The sequence below is a fragment of the Mytilus californianus genome, unplaced genomic scaffold, assembly GCF_021869535.1.
Source record: "Mytilus californianus isolate M0D057914Y unplaced genomic scaffold, xbMytCali1.0.p SCAF_13, whole genome shotgun sequence".
Classification (NCBI taxonomy): domain Eukaryota; kingdom Metazoa; phylum Mollusca; class Bivalvia; order Mytilida; family Mytilidae; genus Mytilus; species Mytilus californianus.
Genome location: NW_026262615.1, coordinates 17,955,241 through 17,974,058, shown reverse-complemented (window position 1 = coordinate 17,974,058; position 18,818 = coordinate 17,955,241). Strand labels below are relative to the sequence as shown.

The 18,818-nt window shown below is 32.0% G+C and overlaps 1 protein-coding gene and 1 long non-coding RNA gene across 2 annotated transcripts in view; one reads left to right on the top strand and one right to left on the bottom strand.

Moving 5' to 3' along the window:
• LOC127723303 (mitochondrial fission factor-like) overlaps positions 1-18,818 on the bottom strand; it is a 32,961-nt gene that overhangs the window by 4,845 nt on the left and 9,298 nt on the right. The window contains exons 2-3 of the mRNA XM_052229855.1: positions 15,119-15,335; positions 13,648-13,831 (exon numbers count right to left, since the gene is read on the bottom strand). Coding sequence (XP_052085815.1) covers positions 13,648-13,831; positions 15,119-15,335 — 401 coding nt within the window. The remainder of the gene's footprint in view (positions 1-13,647; positions 13,832-15,118; positions 15,336-18,818) is intronic.
• On the top strand, positions 173-2,108 carry LOC127723304 (uncharacterized). Its single transcript, XR_007991991.1, has 2 exons — positions 173-873; positions 2,002-2,108. It is a non-coding gene; the product is annotated as an uncharacterized LOC127723304 (long non-coding RNA).

Here is an 18,818-nt window from a genome sequence, read left to right as displayed (position 1 = left end):
AACGCACTATTCAACTGATGTAAAAGAACGGAGCAAACTGAATTAGTGACATGCTTAAACTATTTACAATAATGTATTTAAATAGGTTTTGATGAATTTAAATAAGAATTTTATTTATATGGGTAAAGCCAAAAAGGTGCTCCAAATTGGTCAAATAACCATCAGAAGCTTAAATCCCAATTTTAAAATATTTAATATATGTTATTTGATTACAACTTGTTATTGAGCATCAGTGACATGATGAAGTAGAAGATTTGATAAATATCAAATATCCGCTAATTCAATGTGTCTTGTTATTGAAGTTTGTCAAACGTAGATCTGTACGTTCCTGTGTCCCAAGCGTGACATGGAAACCCCCTTCTAACAAAAAATATACCTGGTTGTTTTTATGGGCAAAAAAAAAACGGAAAGTAAGTTAAATCGTCAGAAAAGTGTTGTTGCACTATAAATCCGTCAAAGTTTTGCGTGAAATGCAGTAAAATGAATCAAAGAAACGATTATTTCGACAGGGTTAGTAATGTTATATTGACAATAGACTACTATGGTAAAAATAACGCACGGGGTTTTCCGCGATATCATCATCTGCGGAACATTTGATTGGTTCCTGTCATATTCATGCGCCGTCGTATCTCGGCTGTTTCAAATAGTTCTAATTTTGGTTTCGTATTCCGTTTTATGAGAAGCATAGAATGGCAAGTTTGTAATGTCAAAATAACGTATAACGTACGTAAATGTTTATTCCTTATTATTAACGGAAAGAGTTTATCCAGGGAGAAAAAAAATACTTTGTTTCATTTCAAAATTGCTATATATACGAAACTAAATGTTAGCATCACTATCATTCATGGATGAAAATGGAAGAAGAACTCGATGGTAAGTTTTTAGCAAAATGTCAAACTAATAACGACCAGGGCGTCAAACAAAGTATAACGACCAAACCATTCTGTCAAATTGACACTGTTTTATATAATTTTTGCCAAAATAATATGCTTAGAATGATAAGAACTAACGAATATAACGCATTCAAGCACCCAAGTCAAACCATTTGTTCACTTTTTACGGTAACATCGATATGACCGTTACTTGACCAATTTTGTCAACCCAGTCAATATAACACCTAGGATGTAGATGATCTTTGTAGAGATATACTGCACCATTCTTTTCATTTAACTTCTATTTCAACTTACAGATAATAAAGGGGGAAAGTTAATATACATTTAAAAAGGGTGAAGTATAAATTTTCAGTGCTTTTTCACAGGGTGTTAGTTGACAATTATATGCATAGTCAATATAACCAGGGTCATTAAGAGAGTTAGTTGACACCTTAATGTAAGGGTCAATATAACTCTTACTCCCTCAGTAGTCCTAAAGCTACTATTACTACTGAAATATGTTGACTTTGGCTTTTAGCCTACAAATCTCTTGTACAATAAAAAAATTAAGCCTTTTAATGAAATTGTAAGCATATTTCCTGCTTCTTTGAAATAGAGCATAAGTTGACAACTAAAGGATTCAAGTCAATATAACCATGGTCCAAAAGAGAGTTAGTTGACACATTAATTTTATAGATTTAAATACAGCCTTTTATCAAAAGAACATCAACAATAAACAAGAAAACAGAAAATTGTCACAAGACTATAACATGCAAGTTTCTGTCTTGAGACGGTGCAACAAGTTTGTTTTTAAGCACTCAACCTCCCCATACCCTTGAATTTGACAATAAAAACATGAATGTAGACACAATGCAAATCAATGTGAAGTGGTACTTATTTCCAATGCTGTTTTCAACATGGATAACATACAACATCATAAACATAAGAAGATGTGGTATTATTGCCAAAGAAACAACTCTCCAACTAAGACCTAAAGAAGTAAAAAAAACAATAATAGCCTATAAGGTCACGTTATGGCCTTCAACATGGAGCCTTGACTCACATTTTCATTCATTTCAATTTAAAATCATGTATAAAACTATTTTAACTTTATTTATTTGCTTTTCAGATCTTTGAGATAAATCAACTGAGTATGAACAGTGGAATAGACAGCAGAATGAACTTTAAAATGTTTTTAATTTGTTTAAATAAATGATTTATGGTTTGATTCTTGAATAGTGGTTTAATTATTAGTATTGTCATACATTAATCATGTTAATGTGTTTTATACTTTACTTTCAAAAGTGTTGATTTAATAAGCTCTTGAAAAAAAATTGTTAAAAACAGTTGATCAATAAAGTCACCATCTGACATAGCCAAGAGTATCATAACTGTACATCTTAAATGAGCAACCTTTGACCAAAGTACAAAGTCAGTTCAAGCAGTCAGAGCTCTGACATAAACAAGTCAGAATAAAATGACTTCCATAGGTCAGATATAATTTGATGTAAGTGTTGTCTCCCTTCTTGCACTCAACAGAATATGACTTGTACAGGTCAGTTTATGTCAAACTTTAATTTATCATAAAATGACTTCCACAGGTCAGCTTTTGCACAGAATATTGTGACTTAATATCTTCATATTCTAATAAGATTTATGCCCCTTTTTAATGCATTTTGACTTGGAGAGGTCATTTTTGTTCTGATTTGAAGCAGTCATTACTACCACTTTGTTATCAATCTCCATAAAAATATGGTGATTACTAGTACGAGTTTTAAAATGTGGGGCTCATCTGACATCATACCTTCTCCTTTCTAGAATCTAAACATAATATATTTATCTCATCACTTTCAATTATTTCAAAATACAAAGAAAAACCAGGTGAGAAAAAATGGATCATACAATTTTCTGAATATCAAAAGATTTACAAAATACAATATTGGATACATTTACTAGTACCATGACAATACTACAAATCTTCCAAGGAAAAACAAGACACTTATTCATGATAAGACTATGTTAATAAAAGATATATTCTCATCCACTTTAAGCTAAATGTATTAAGAGCAAAACATTTATTATTTTAATATTTCATTGAGGTAAATACTGTAGTGCAAACTGACTCAAACAAGTCACATTATGTTCTGACTTACTAAATGTATTACAACTTTTAAGTCTAGTATTGTCATATTGATTTAAAAATGTATAGGTAAGCCAGATAAAAGACTGAGGAAATTAGGTCAACATAAGTCACAATAATGAGGACTATAAAAAAGTTTATTTGGTATATTCAATATTAAATGTATTTTGTTTTAAACAGGTCAAATCATGTTCTGACTTAAAAGAGTCAGTCCAAAACTAAAATAAATTTATTGAAATATTTAAGCCGGTCATTGCCATATGATATTAAATGAATGTATGGGAACGTCAAATAAAAGACACAGGAAATATATGTTAAGATCCCCTAAAATAAATAACCATTTGACTTAATTGTTTCTAAAAAATTTATCAAATAAGGAACTCGAAAATGGCAGATTCAAAAGCAGTCTGAAAGCAAGGACTTTCTTGGATTAAAGGAAGTACACCTAGCTTTGATTGGAAATTTTGTTCTGTAAACTGACTTTAACAGGTCAAATCATGTTCTGACCTCAAAGAGTCAGTCAAAACAAAACTTATTACAACTTTTAAGTCTAGTATTGTCATATTGATTTAAAAATGTATGGGATAGCCAGATAAAAAACAGAGGAAATAAGGTCCCCTAAAGTCACAATAATAAGGATTATATAAAAAAGTTTATTTGGTATATTCAATATTTAAATGTATTTTGTTTTAAACAGGTCAAATTATGTTCTGACTTCAAAGAGTCAGTCAAAAACTATACTTTTACTAATTATTGCAACTTCTAAGTCTGGCATTGTCATATGCATTTAAGAATGTATGGGAAAAACAGATAAAAGACACCCAATAATAAAGTCACAATAATGAGGACTATAAAAAAGTTTGTTTGGTATATGTAATATTCAAATGTATTTTGTTTACAAGTTTCATCAAATTATCTTAAAATTTTATTCTATTTCTGTATTTTCATGACTTTTTCTTTTCTGTTAAGTTAACACATGGAACTTTTGGTTGTAAAAAATATTATTTTAAAGACCATTTGACTGAATTGTTTCTAAAAAAACTTATCAATTAACATGATTAATTAACTCAACAGTAGCAGATTCAGATAAAGGGAAAAAAAGGGGGGCTTAGAGGAAGAAGACCTAGTTTTGATTGGAAATTTTGTTCTGTAAACTGACTTTAACAGGTCAAATCATGTTCTGACTTCAAAGAGTCAAACAAAACTAAACTTATTTCAACTTTTAAGTCTAGGATTTTCATATTGATTTTAAAATGTATGGGAAAGCCAGATAAAAGCCAGATGAAATAAGGTCCCCTTACGTCACAATAATGAGGACTATAAAAAAGTTTATTTGGTATATTCAATATCAAATGCATTTTGTTTTTAAAGATTTTCATCAAATTATCTTAAAATTTTATTTTATTTCTGTATTTTCATGACTTTTCTTTTCTATTAAGTTTACACATAGAACTTGTGGTTGCCAAAAAAAATAAAATTTTAATAACCATTTGGCTGAATTGTTTCTAAAAAAACTTATCAATTAATTAACTCAACAGTAGCAGATTCATATTAAGGGGGGGGGGGGGGCTTAGAGGAAGAACACCTAGCTTTGATTGGAGATTTTGTTCTGTAAACTGACTTTAACAGGTCAAATCATGTTCTGCTTTCAAAGAGTCAGTCAAAACTAAACTTATTAATACAACTTTTAAGTCTAGTATTGTCGTATTGATTTAAAAATGTATGGGAAAGCCAGATAAAAGACACAGGAAATAAGGTCCCCTAAAGTCACAATAATGAGGACTATAAAAAAGTTTATTTGGTATATTCAATATTAAATGTATTTTGTTTTAAACAGGTCAAATCATGTTCTGACTTAAAACAGTCAGTCCAAAACTAAGTTTATTGAAATTTTAAAGTTGGACACTTCCATATGATATTAATGAATGTATGAGAACGTCAGATAAAAGACATAGGAAATATATGTAAGATCCCCTAAAATAAATAACCATTTGACTTAATTGTTTCTAAAAATTTATCAAATAATAAACTCAAAAATGGCAGATTCAGGAGCAGGGCTTAAAGGAAGTACACCTAGCTTTAATTGGAAATTTTGTTCTGCAAACTGACTTGAACAGGTCAAATTATGTTCTGACAAATTGACTTAAACAGGTCAAATCATGTTCTGACTTAAAAATATCAGTCAAAAACTAAATTTATTGAAATTTTTAAGTCAGGCATTGCCATATGAAATTAATGATATGTATGGAAAAGTCAGATAAAATACACACGAAATACATGCAAGATCCTTTAAGATAAATAACCATTTGACTTAATTGTTTCTTAAAACTTATCAATTAATAAACTCAACAGTGGCAGATTCAGAAGGGGACTAAGAGGAAGAACACATAGCTTTGATTGGAAATTGTGTTCTGTAAACTGACTCAAGCAGGTCAAATCATGTTCTGACTTATAAGAGTCTGTCAAACACTAAATGGATTGCAACTGTAACAGTCGGGCATTGTCATGATTGTGATGTGATTGTTAGAATGTATGGATACAAGTAGGAAAAAAGATCACAAATATTAAGTCACAATTTTTAGAACTATATAAAAGTTAATTTGGTATGTATTTGATATCTTAATATTTCATTGAGGTAAATCCTGTTGTGCAAACTGACTTGAACAAGTCACATTATGTTCTGACTTCAAAGAGTCAGTCAAAAACTATACTTTTACTAATTATTGCAACTTTTAAGTCTGGAATTGTCATATGCATTTAAGAATGTATGGGAAAATCAGATAAAAGACACCCAATAATAAAGTCACAATAATGAGGACTATTAAAAAGTTTATTTGGTATATTTAATATTCAAATGTATTTTGTTTACAAATTTCATCAAATTATCTTAAAATTTTATTCTATTTCTGCATTTTTATGACTTTTTTTTCTGTTAAGTTAACATATGGAACTTTTGGTTATAAAAAATATTATTTTAAAACCACTTGACTGATTTGTTTCTAAACAAACTTATCAATTAATTAACTCAACAGTAGCAGATTATGATTGGTGGGGGGGGGGGGGGGGGGGCTTAGAGGAAAAGACCAGTTTTGATTGGAAATTTTGTTCTGTAAACTGACTTTAACAGGTCAAATCATGTTCTGACTTCAAAGAGTCAAACAAAACTTAACTTATTACAACTTTTAAGTCTAGTATTGTCATATTGATTTAAAAATATATAGGTGAGCCAGATAAAAGACAGAGGAAATAAGGTAGCCATAAGTCACAATAATGAGGACTATAAAAAAGTTTACTTGGTATATTCAATATTAAATGTATTTTGTTTTAAACAGGTCAAATCATGTTCTGACTTAAAAGAGTCAGTCCAAAACTAAAATAAATTTATTGAAATATATAAGCTGGGCATTGCCATATGTTATTTAATGAATGTATGGGAACGTCAGATAAAAGACACGGGAAATATATGTAAGATCCCCTAAAATAAATAACCATTTGACTTAATTGTTTCTAAAAACTTATCAAATAATAAACTCGAAAATGACAGATTCAGAAGCAGGGCTTAAAGGAAGTACACCTAGTTTTGATTGGAAATTTTGTTCTGTAAACTGACTTTAACAGGTCAAATCATGTTCTGACTTCAAAGAGTCAAACAAAACTAAACTTATTACAACTTTTAAGTATAGTATTGTCATATTGATTTAAAAATGTATGGGTGAGCCAGATAAAAGACAGAGAGAATAAAGTCCCCATAAGTCACAATAATGAGGACAATAAAAAAGTTTATTTGGTATATTCAATATTAAATGTATTTTGTTTTAAACAGGTCAAATCATGTTCTGACTTAAAAGAGTCAGTCCAAAACTAAAATAAATTTATTGAAATATTAAAGCCGGGCATTGCAGGGCTAAAAGGAAGTACACCTAGCTTTGATTGGAAATTTTGTTCTGCAAATTGACTTAAACAGGTCAAGTCATGTTCTGACTTTAAAAAATCAGTCAAAAACTAAATTTATTGAAATTATTAGGTCAGGCATTGCCATTTGATATTAATGATAATGTATGGAAAAATCAATTAATAACCTCAACAGTGGCAGATTCAGAAGGGGGCTAAGAGGAAGAACACATAGCTTTGATTGGAAATTTTGTTCTGCAAATTGACTCAAACAGGTCAAATCATGTTCTGACTTAAAATAGTCCGTCAAAAACTAAATGGATATGCATAAAATCTGGTTCATAATTTTTGAAAAGATGGAGAGATTAATGAGTCTATATTTTGTTATTCCGACTCACAAATGTCACTATGTGACAAATTACGGGAATTTTTCTCTCCTTTTGACTGATTCCTATATGTTGTATGGGTGCCATAACTATCACTACAACATGTACAAGGTCAGCACATTCTAAGGGACGCCATCAAAATACCAATGTAGGATAAAAAAACTTAAATCAAATAGTTTGGGGGTGGGGGTGGGGTTAAAGTTGCTGCAAGTTTTGTTTATCCAAAATCGATTTTACATAAATCCATATTGGTCAATCAATCTTTCCCAAATTAAGTTAAGAGGGGGGGGGGGGGGGGGGGGGGGTGGGTGGGTCAGTGAAAAAACTATGTGATGTGAATTAAGTTTTTCATCCTATATTGAACTTTTGATGTCGTCCCTAATGACTTGACCTATTACAGTATTTCTGTCTGAATTTTTTATGAATATTCTGTATTTACTAATTTAACTACATGTATGTTATTGCAAGTGTATTAATTAGCTTTGTTTATTACAAAAAAACTCTGCCTATTACTATATGACTGTAATCTAAACTCTGATTGTTAACATCCTGGATTGCATATCTGCATGACCATTAAACTCATGGTATACCCATTTTATTTGAGGATATAAAAGTATTGTTTTTTCAATATAACATTTTCAGACACATTGAATCTGTGAAGACAACTTTCAATTTGACTTTAGAAATTAAAGAGTTTGTAAGCAAAATGTTGGGGAAATTTAATTATAATTAAGAATGTTTAAAATTAGTTAAGAAAAAAGCTGACATTAATAATGTTAAAAAAAATTTGAGAAAAAACATACAAATTCAGACCAAATATGGTGACTTTGTTGTCCTTCAAGAAGCCGTACATATAATCCATAATATTTTCACTGTTTTTTAAATACATGTAAAAGTTGAAAGATAACTATCTATTGTTTTTTTTTTAAATAGCTTTTTTCACATCACTTATAACTTTGTAATTTATGTTCCATTGTACACTTGTTATTCTTAATATCTTTAAAAATTGTTGTTTGGGAACAAAATCTTGTCAGGGTTTCTTATGGTACTAGCATGACAAGTGCATTCATATTCTAAAATACTCTAAACATTAAAAAAAGTCAGTATTTTCAGATCATTCTGAGTCTTTCTGACCTTATTAAGTCAGAACATTCAGACTTTTATAAGTCAGAACATTCAGACTTTTATAAGTCAGAACATTCAGACTTTTATAAGTCAGAACATTCTGACTTCCAATGTTCTTCTCACTTCTGTAGAAACAAAGACTATCTATGTCTCAAATAAGAGGTAAATGCTTCATGTGGCTAAGCATCTGGGGTAAGAATTATAGATGTGAAATTTCAGAGGAAAACAAATATGCCAAAATTTAATTTTTTTTTCATATAGATTAGACCGTTGGTTTTTCCGTTTGAATGGTTTTATACTAGTAATTTTTTGAGGTCCTTTATAGCTTGCTGTTCGGTGTGAGCCAATGCTCCATGTTGAAGGCCGTACCTTGACCTATAATGGTTTACTTTTATAAATTGTAACTTGGATGGAGAGTTGTCTCATTGGCACTCATACCACATCTTCCTATATCCATGTAATTAATAAGATGTGATGCATGTGAGAGGAAAATAATACTGAATAGACAATTCTGTTTGCACAAACACTGATAAATATAATATGTAAAGGTGGTCTCTCAGCAGATTAAAATAAACAAGAAATAATTGTAACAGGATGCTGTTACGAAGTCTCCCAAACAAATTTAAGCTCCCATAATTCGTCATTCCCATGGTTGCCTGACATTGGGCAAGTTCCAGTACAAATTGGTTTTGTCTAGTAAAGTGATATGCATAAGTGACGCCTAGGGTTTGACCCTGCATGTCATTCAAATCTTCTTGAAATGAAGAACAGGAATATCATATGGTTTACCTTTAGGGGTGGTGATCCAGAACATTTCAAAAAGGGGGATGGGGATGACCCCAATGGACTTCCCCTATATTTCATTTGATTTGTTTTATTGTCCTGTGCAAGAAGGTATATGGTGTAGGGGTGGGGATCTCGACCGTTTACAAGTTTTCAAACATGAGGGGGTGGGGTGACCCTCAGGGACTCCACCTTTATTTCATTTGATTTGTCTTATTGACCCTTAGAAGAATATATATGGTTAAGGGGTGGGGATCCCGACTGTTTACAAGTTTTCACACAGGAGGGGGTGGGGGTGACCCCAAGGGACTTCCCCTATACTTCATTTGATTTGTTTTATTGTCCTATTCAAGAAAATATATGGTTTAGGGGTGGGGATCTCGACCGTTTACAAGTTTTCAAACAGGAGGGGTAGGAGTGACCCCCAGGGACCTCCCCAACATATCATTTGATTTGTTAAATTGTCCCATACAAGAATATATATGGTTTAGGGGTGGGGATCTCTACCGTTAACAAAATATAAGAACATTTACAAATGACAGGGGGTGGGGGTAAACCTGGAGACTAGCCCGGTATATTTCATTCAAATCAATTTGACATTATAAAGAGGAATAGAGAAATGACAAGGATAGGGGTGATCCCTGGAGACTTGCCCTACATTTCATTTGATTTGTTTTATCATGTCCCATGATCATAAATGAAGACCAGGTGTGTGCATCACTTATTGTTCTCAAGTTATTAACTTTAAAAATAAAAAAAAAAACCCTTGGGTTCTTTAGTTAAACCCCTCCCTTCGTTTTTCTTTTATTAAAATTTTTCCCATTTTCGTTTCATTATCATCATATCAATATTCACAATGATCGTTTTTCTCATAGGGAGAAACGAATCAGAAAGGTTAAAAAATCAGTTCGTGATTGAGTTTAAAAATAGAAAAATCACGTGACGATGTTCAGCTCGAAGCAATAATTTTACTTTTTAAATTGCACTGACTGGTTAATAATGTTAATATTGTTTAAGACAACACGAGTTATCTCCCGAAAATAACAATTCATTATCATAACAACATTTTCTGACCTGAACAAGTCAGAATTGTCAAACACCAGGTCATCTAAAAGACCACGCGTCCGTATTTACAGGACGCGCGCCTTCATGAAACAGCAAAAAAATCACTTGCAAGGAACTTCTTTATAGGCAAAAAATATAAAAATGCCCATGAAAATACGGAGGTAATATGAATTACCTTTCTAAAAATGCCCACAATGACCTAGATTTTCACTAAAAATCGTAAATAATCAATATAATATTCAATGACTTCTCGTTCGAGACACTTCCAAAACAACGACTCTCAAACACGTGATCTCTTGCAAAAAACCACGTGATCGTATGTGTCGTAGATCGGCGGCAAATTCAAAATAACTTCTGGTTTGACGGACTCGAGTGAAAACTACGCAAAACAAAAATTGACGCGTACAGGTCAGAATTTCAAAACACTTTCTGACTTGAAGAAGTCATTTTATTCTGACTTGTTTATGTCAGAGCTCTGACTGAGTGAGCCTAATTAACAATACTCCTAAATACCAACAGTAAACAATATGTTCCCCACAATACTGTGAGTAACTCATTAAGTGTCTGTTTACCATCAGGCTAAGCTAACTCTTGCAGTGCACCGGATAGTTTTATTGGGTTAAAAGTATGTCGGTTAAAAGCTCATTAGAGCTTATGTTGTCTCTGTTTGTATACCTTGCCGACTCTAAAATAAAGCTTATTTATTGGGTTTGAGTTGTTATTTAAGGTTTGTTCTTTTCTTGTTATTTATCTTGATTTCTCCTCTCCCTTTTGGATTTGTGAATTAGTGCACCTTTATTTTTCTTGCATTCTATAGTTGTCACTTTGATCTGATAGATCTCTGCAGATAGTTTTGGTTATGAGCTTGTGACTTCATTATTAGCTGAACAATAATGAACATGAACCCCTGCATGCATTCAAGAATTAAGTTTATATCAAAATAAACATAATGGATCAAACTCTTTGTGTTCAGATGTTACACCAGATTTCCTGTTTTATTTCAGTAAGTTACTTGACATTGTGTCAATATAACAACCAAAAGACGGTAGTGTTGTGAGCAATATAAGCATTCAATCATAATTTGGTAAAATGAAAAATAACCATCAGTTACCTAGACAATAGTAGAAAAAAAATCTTTAATACAAATGATTTTGAAAAAGGTTAAATTTAAACACTATTCGTCAATATAACCTACATGTAAGATATGGTATACAAGATTTATAGTCATCTTCTTCATTTAGAAGATTAAGCTGTATTGGATAAGTTTTCCCCTACTTAAAAAATCAGCTAGTGTTGCCCCCCTGTTTTTTGAGTGGCCTGTTTTAAAATTAAGGCAGAAAAACTATCAAAAAGGGTTATTGTCAAAATAACATAGTATTACATTGAATTTGGATTTAATTATGTCAACGAAGATCTGGGTTTACAACAACTACATAAAATATTTCATTTGAAATATAATAATTATGTTTATAAATATAATTACTGTTCAAAAAACGTTTTACACAAGTTACCAGAAGAAAACTTTATTTTGGACATCTATAACATACTGATCTTGCTCAGAGCACTGACATTTCAGAACATCAGGGATATCTCTGTGAATTGGTCTATGATATAGTGATGTTGAAAGATATTATGTGCAGCTAAGTATTGATACATTTCATTAATCCCATAAGAAACTATTTAAAACAAAAGATTGCACTATTGTCAATATAACTTACACAAAATATACAAGGAAGGTCAATTTTACAAAAACATAGCAAGACCATGGATTTCAAATAAAAAGAGGTAGTAAGATACAGATGGTTGCTAACAAAATAATGTGAATTGATAGAGATATCAAAAACTTCAATTTTATATCCTAATGTCACACTTTCCAGACCACCTTTATGGCTTTACCCATATATCTAATATGTATAAAAAAATTGGATTATAACACATTTTAGCATTGTTTGTTTACGTTTCCTTGTTGTGATGATTTTCGGTTTCACAAGCGTGTATTTTCCCGTAAAATGCTTATATTCTTACGTCATCGTTCTATGATGTCGGGTAGCTCATTCATAAAAAAGTATATGACGCGGGAGTACGATCGGAACAGCCCAAACAATATATTCATATTTTACCACGGGTGTGTACTCAAAGCGTTTGAAGAACATCAAGTTAGAATCTGACTTAGAAACAAACAGTCTCTACAGCTTTCAAAGTTTATGAAGTAAGGAACTTCAAAATTAAAAGTAGGCAGCTGTTCTCTTGTTTTGCTTGCTTAAGTAAATTTGGTCCCTGTGGCTGAGGTAAAAAGAAGAAGGCGAAAAGAAGCAGCCTTCCACCTCTTTTAGAAAGCTCTGTGTCTTTTCTCTTACTCCAAACTGCTGTGTAGAAAGAAATAAACAGCTGTGCCATGAGCGCATGATACGTGTGTCGTCTTATGTGTGAATTTTTATGCAATAATCATAAATAGTTTCTGACATACGGCCTGACATGCGAAAACCCCCTTTTTTTTTTACCAAAAACTCAATATCTCTAAAATAAAATTTTGAATCAAAACCAAAAAGTATACAGATCTTTAGATTCATATAACTAAGAAGTGTGTAAAATTTTAAGCAATAATCATAAAATCGTTTTTGAGATACGGCGCGACATGTGAAAACCCCCCTTTTTAAAAAAAAAAAATCAATATCTCAAAAATAAAATTTTGAATCAAAACCAAAAAGTATGAAGATCTTTAGATTAATATAACTAAGAAGTGTGTAACGCTTTAAGCAATAATCATAAACTGTTTTTGAGATAAGGCGTGACATGTGAAAAACCCCTCCCCTTTTTTAACATAAAACTCAAACTCAAAAATAAAATTTTGAATCATCATCAAAAAGTATACAGATCTTAATATTAATATAACTAAGAAGTGTGTAAAGTTTTAAGCAATAACCATAAATTGTTTCTGAGATACGGCGTGACATATGAAAAAAAACACACACCTGTTTTAGTTACTAAGTCCCGTAACTCAAAAAGTTTTAATCTTATTTTCACCAAAAAGTATACAGATCGTCTGACCATCATAAGAAACAACTATCTTAAGTTTCATGAAATTTGGATAAGTCATTCTCAAGTTACGGTGCGACATGTTTACGCCGGACAGACAGACGTATAGACGGACAGACGACATTTGTATACCATAGTACGTCCCGTCAAAATTTTGACGGGCATATAAAAAATCCAAAAAATCTATAGTCTTATACTTGACCTAGCTGGCAAAGAACCCCGACCTCTCTTGAAACAAGCATGCAACAATTAGACCATCGAAAACAAAAAAGTAATAGAAAATGAAGATGGTTCATAAATGTGAATACCTGAAACATATCAGTTAAAGCCAGATAAATTTTATACCTACCCATTGGGTAAAGAAGTATGTGTAGGTCTTTGAACAGTTTCCTCAGCATTGTCTGTCATTGAATTTTCTGGAAAAGCTTCTTCCATTGTGAGTGTCCTAGGTGGCGTTAGTAGTCCTACATAATTCATATCTCCTCTTCCTCCAAAATCAAATCTTTCTAACTTGTCACGACCTGGAGTATTTCCTGAAAGACAAATTTAATTTCAAAGTAATGTAAACTTCAAGCTGAATTCTTGATAAAAAACAACCAATGTATATATATCAGGCATATATGTATATCTTATAGTATACTTAGCTTGTAAGCAGAGCAGAGCTCTTGGGAATATATTGGTGTCTCAGGTTGATATAGTGTGTTATATTGATAAAGGCATTTCATCATGTTCATATACACTTTATCTTATAATTCAAGTGGATGTTTTTCACATGAAATGAATATAGATTAGGGGTTTGATAAAGTCTTTGCAACTGTGACTGATATCTATGACATGACATCATACAGATTAGGGGTTTGACATTTTTTAGCCTGCGTTTTGATATCTATTTTCTCATTTGTTGCAATTAGTTATATACTGATATGTGTTTGCCTCTGGGTGCGGGATTTTCTCGCTGTGTTGAAGACCCATTCGTGGCCTTGGGCTGTTTTCTGCTCTTTGGTCAGGTTGTTGTCTCTTTGACACTTTCCCCGTTTCCATTCTCAATTTTGTTGCTTATTTGTAGATCTCTTATCTAGCTGATAATTTTTTTTCTATGTTCTATATAATCTATCTTAGTTTCCAAGAAATTATCTGTAGAACCAGGGTGAGTTAAAAAGCTGAGGTGTTTACTTTCTCCTTTATACTGGTATTATAACAAACATATATGTAATATGGTCCATTAAACATTATACACACAAAATCACATTCAAATAAACATAAGGAAAAATGATGAGTTATAATTAAATCATTTTTTACAGTATACATGTACATAAATTTTGATTTCTTATAACAGTTTTCATAGATCTACATGATTTATATATATATATATATATGTCATGTATATTGACATGAATATGAAATGTCGTGATTTCCCAGCTACATAATATTCAAACGAAAATAAATCTGAAAATTTTACTCCGCTGACATCATACAACAAAATATGAAATGAGTTAGCAAAGAAAATATATATAGTTCCTTGTAATTTCTACTTTATTTTCATTAAAAAGCCCACTGTCAATGTAATAAAAAGTATAACTCATTAAAGAATTCAAATATCAAAAAATATTCAACTTGTGACCGAACAAAACTAATTTAATGCATTGTTCGGTCAATCATTGAACATTTTTCTATATTTGAATTCTTCAATTAGTTATTTTATAAGTATTTAAAGCCATAAGTATTTCTAGTGCTACTGCGCATGCATATTAAAAGACTAGAGTGGTGCCTTAATATTTGTAGACACATGTAATTTCTGTGAACTTTATCAAACTTCCTACCATGTAAACTAATAGTGTCAGGAACCTGCATACTGACAGCAGCCATCTGAGTGGGATAATTATACTGCCTTGAATCAGGAGCTCCCTCAACAGCATTTAGCCTGTCTGGAATCTGCATTCTACTGCTAATTTGGGAGATGAAATTTGGGTCATATGTCTTGGGTTGAACATCAGAAAAATCTGATGGTAGGCTGTTCAAATGAGATGAAGACCCACTCTGAAATTAAAATGCAGAATAAGTATATAAACTAGAATTATACAAGAAGAAAAATTCAGAAATTAAACACTTTTTATGACTATCCTAGCCTCTTTGGTTGGCTTGCCATATATGTTTATTATTTCTTTTATTTTTTTAGAAATATTCATTTCATATATATGTATTCATCCTTGTTCATGATGTTTAAAGGTTTAGAAGTATTGACTACTTCTAATAATAATATCATAATCGACATAAATCAATCATCTACAATGTATATAAACTGCATTATCTTTCCTCCACATATGCTATTACATGTATTCATAAAATTCATTATCCTTCTTAACTGCGTCAGATATACGTCATGTTTATCACTTTTATCATTATTTATCCCTTGTAGGAGTAATACCAGTAACCACCATTTTTTTTCCTACAAGTCTTTGAATAAATTGGCATGCTCATTTTTAAAAATTATATTGCACAGAATTCATTTTTGTTTCAAATAAAATTAATGGGGAATGTGTCAATGGGACACAGATGATGCCCCTGCTTGCATATAACATGTATAATGTTATAAAGGGACATAATTCAAGAACCGTAAAAGTGACCCTACCCAAATGTGTACTTGATCTGAGTTTTGTAGTAATAAGCATTGTGTATAAGATTCATAACGTTTGGTTGAGGCAAAATTAAGTTAGAGAATGGAAACGAAAAACCATTTGTAAAGGGGCATAACTCTAGAAAGATAAAAGTGATGCCACGGGGCCCACCAAAATTCAAACTTGTGTTTTGTGGTAATAAGCATTGTGTATAAATTTCATAACATTTGGTTGAGGCAAACTAAAGTTAGAGAATGCAAACCAATTTCGGGACATACAAACGTAGACGGACAAGGGTAAAACTTAATGCCCCCTCTGCTACGGCGGGGGCATAAAAATACTTGGCATGAGTTTTATTCTCTCCAGTGCTACAGTCAAAATTTCATTGCATATAATTATAAGCAGATAAGATAATAACCGTCACTGGAAGTTAACCAATCAAATTTTCAACCCTTTTTTCCTGTTTACAATTAAGCTTCAGTAACTATGTCAACTCAAGTTTCCAAAATATTTCAAAGAAACACCAAATAAAAAAAAGCAATGGTTCTTTAAATTTGAATCACCCTTGGACATGTTGGAAGGTATATGTTTATGACTCAGAATTTTTTTCTGCAATGAAATGTATGGTTAATTTCCTACAACTGTCAAATTAAAGGGAATATTTTTTCTACCCTTTATCATATGAAAGTGGATGTAACTTACCATGATTTGGTGGTATTACATCTGTAAGTATTTTTTATACAATATCACAGTACCCAAATTGCACCTATTTTGCAAAAAAAGCAGCGCAAGTCTTACAAGTTTTCTTACATTCTTAAATAAACGACATTAAAGACAACAACACCCATCAATTACCGCATGGTGATTAATTTATTGTGGTCGACATGTTTCGCCAACAAGCGTGGCGTCTTCAGGACAATATTATACATGAAATCAAACAGTGAAGTACAAATTTTGCGGTTGTGTGGTTCGCCGAACAATAGAGGTTGTTATGACGACGTTATGGATATATATAGAAAGTGAAAGTGAAAGTAAAATAAGAATCTAGTATAGTTAAAAGAGAAAGTTAGCCAATAAAGTTATTAACGATGTGGTTATCGGCTATTCTTGCACGTCTGTGTAGTGGTCCTCATAGAAGTTTCTAGTGGTAATATTGTAGAAATGATGGAAGTAGCTCATAAAATGTCAGTTCATTTCCAAATTGGACAACACCCCATTGGCCATCCTGTACCAATTCAACTGGCTTCGCTCCGAGGGAGGTACTGCTTGAAAAATGGTGAACCAACACCTGAAGTGGCTATTACCCAACCGCACGATAACCACTTCAGGTGTTGGTTCACCATTTTTCAAGTTGAAGTTTACTTTTTTACTGTGAACCCCTGCATCCGAGAGGATCCACCTTTGCCAAACTAGCGTTGTACCTAACAACCACACAGCATGAACGAAATACCGGACCATTTAAAAATTTCTCGATCCGCTCCCGAAAATTACCAGATACGAGGAAAAAATAAGGAGAGATTTGGAAACAGAAGCAACCACAGAAACATATAAAGAAGAAGCAGTCCATCACTGAAGATTTACATACCATACATGAGTACACAAAGTCAAAGTAATTCGGAATACCAGGCATTTTACTTAGAGAAAAAAGGAAGGAACCAGAACCAAGATGAACCACATAAACCACAACCCAAAAGAAAAGCTTCATCCACGGACATTTTATTAGCAAAGTTAATTTTTATGAACACATCTACCAAGATTTACAATTCCCAAAATTGCGGCGATCATAACTTCACTGTTTGATTTCATGTATAATATTGTCCTGAAGACGCCACGCTTGTTGGCGAAACATGTCGACCACAATAAATTAATCACCATGCGGTAATTGATGGGTGTTGTTGTCTTTAATGTCGTTTATTTGCTTTTATAGTGAAAGACAACTGTGAATACCGCGTGGTATCCACCCGCTATTACCCAACCGCACGATAACCACTTCAGGTGTTGGTTCACCATTTTTCAAGTTGAAGTTTACATTCTTAAAGATTAAACAATTTGTATTTTTATAATTTGCCATTATGCACGTCTTTCAACATAGCTAAACATGCTAAACATGCTAAATATATATTTAAATATGCACAAAACAGTCACAATATATCAACAGATGAAGGATTCTGAGAAACTTTTTTAGGGAAACGTTGCATGCCATGCCAGAAGGAATTTAAAAATATGGCCGTCTTTACACCACAAAATTTACTCTGAGTACAGACAAACCTGTGCATCTGGTAAAGTTTTAAGGCATGGCAGGAACTAGATAATTACAATTCAAATGCATTTTATGTTTCAGAAAATGTATAACTTTAGGCTTACTTTAATTTTGAGATTCCTTTATTTTTCGTTTCCACAGGCATGACAGGAGTGACAAAATAAACAAACTCCTGAGTTTTATTTGATACAGTCCACTCAATTACACTGTTTAAATGACCTATTGTTGTGCAGGTATCTATGGCCCATCTATTGTCTGTGTCAATTTTAACAACTCACTTAGCTTATATTATTACAAAGGGGAACATCTCAAACATTTTCCAAACTTAGTTTATTTTGGCACCTTCTGTAGGAACGAAAAAAAAGGAATCTCAAAATCCATACCGGTAAACGTTTATTATTTTCTGAAATCCAGACATGCCTTAAAACTTAACCAGGTGCACAGGTTTGTCTGTACTCAGAATAAAATTTGAGATGTAAATTTTGCCATATTTGCTTAAAGGTTATGATGAACCTTAAAATATGTCTGAGACATCCATTTCTTACAATATGAACACCAATCAAGCATGGACTAATGTCAAAGCAGAACATCAGTTATTCAAATTTGTCTGATGTAAATTTAAGCATAATGGACGCAATTTAGGTA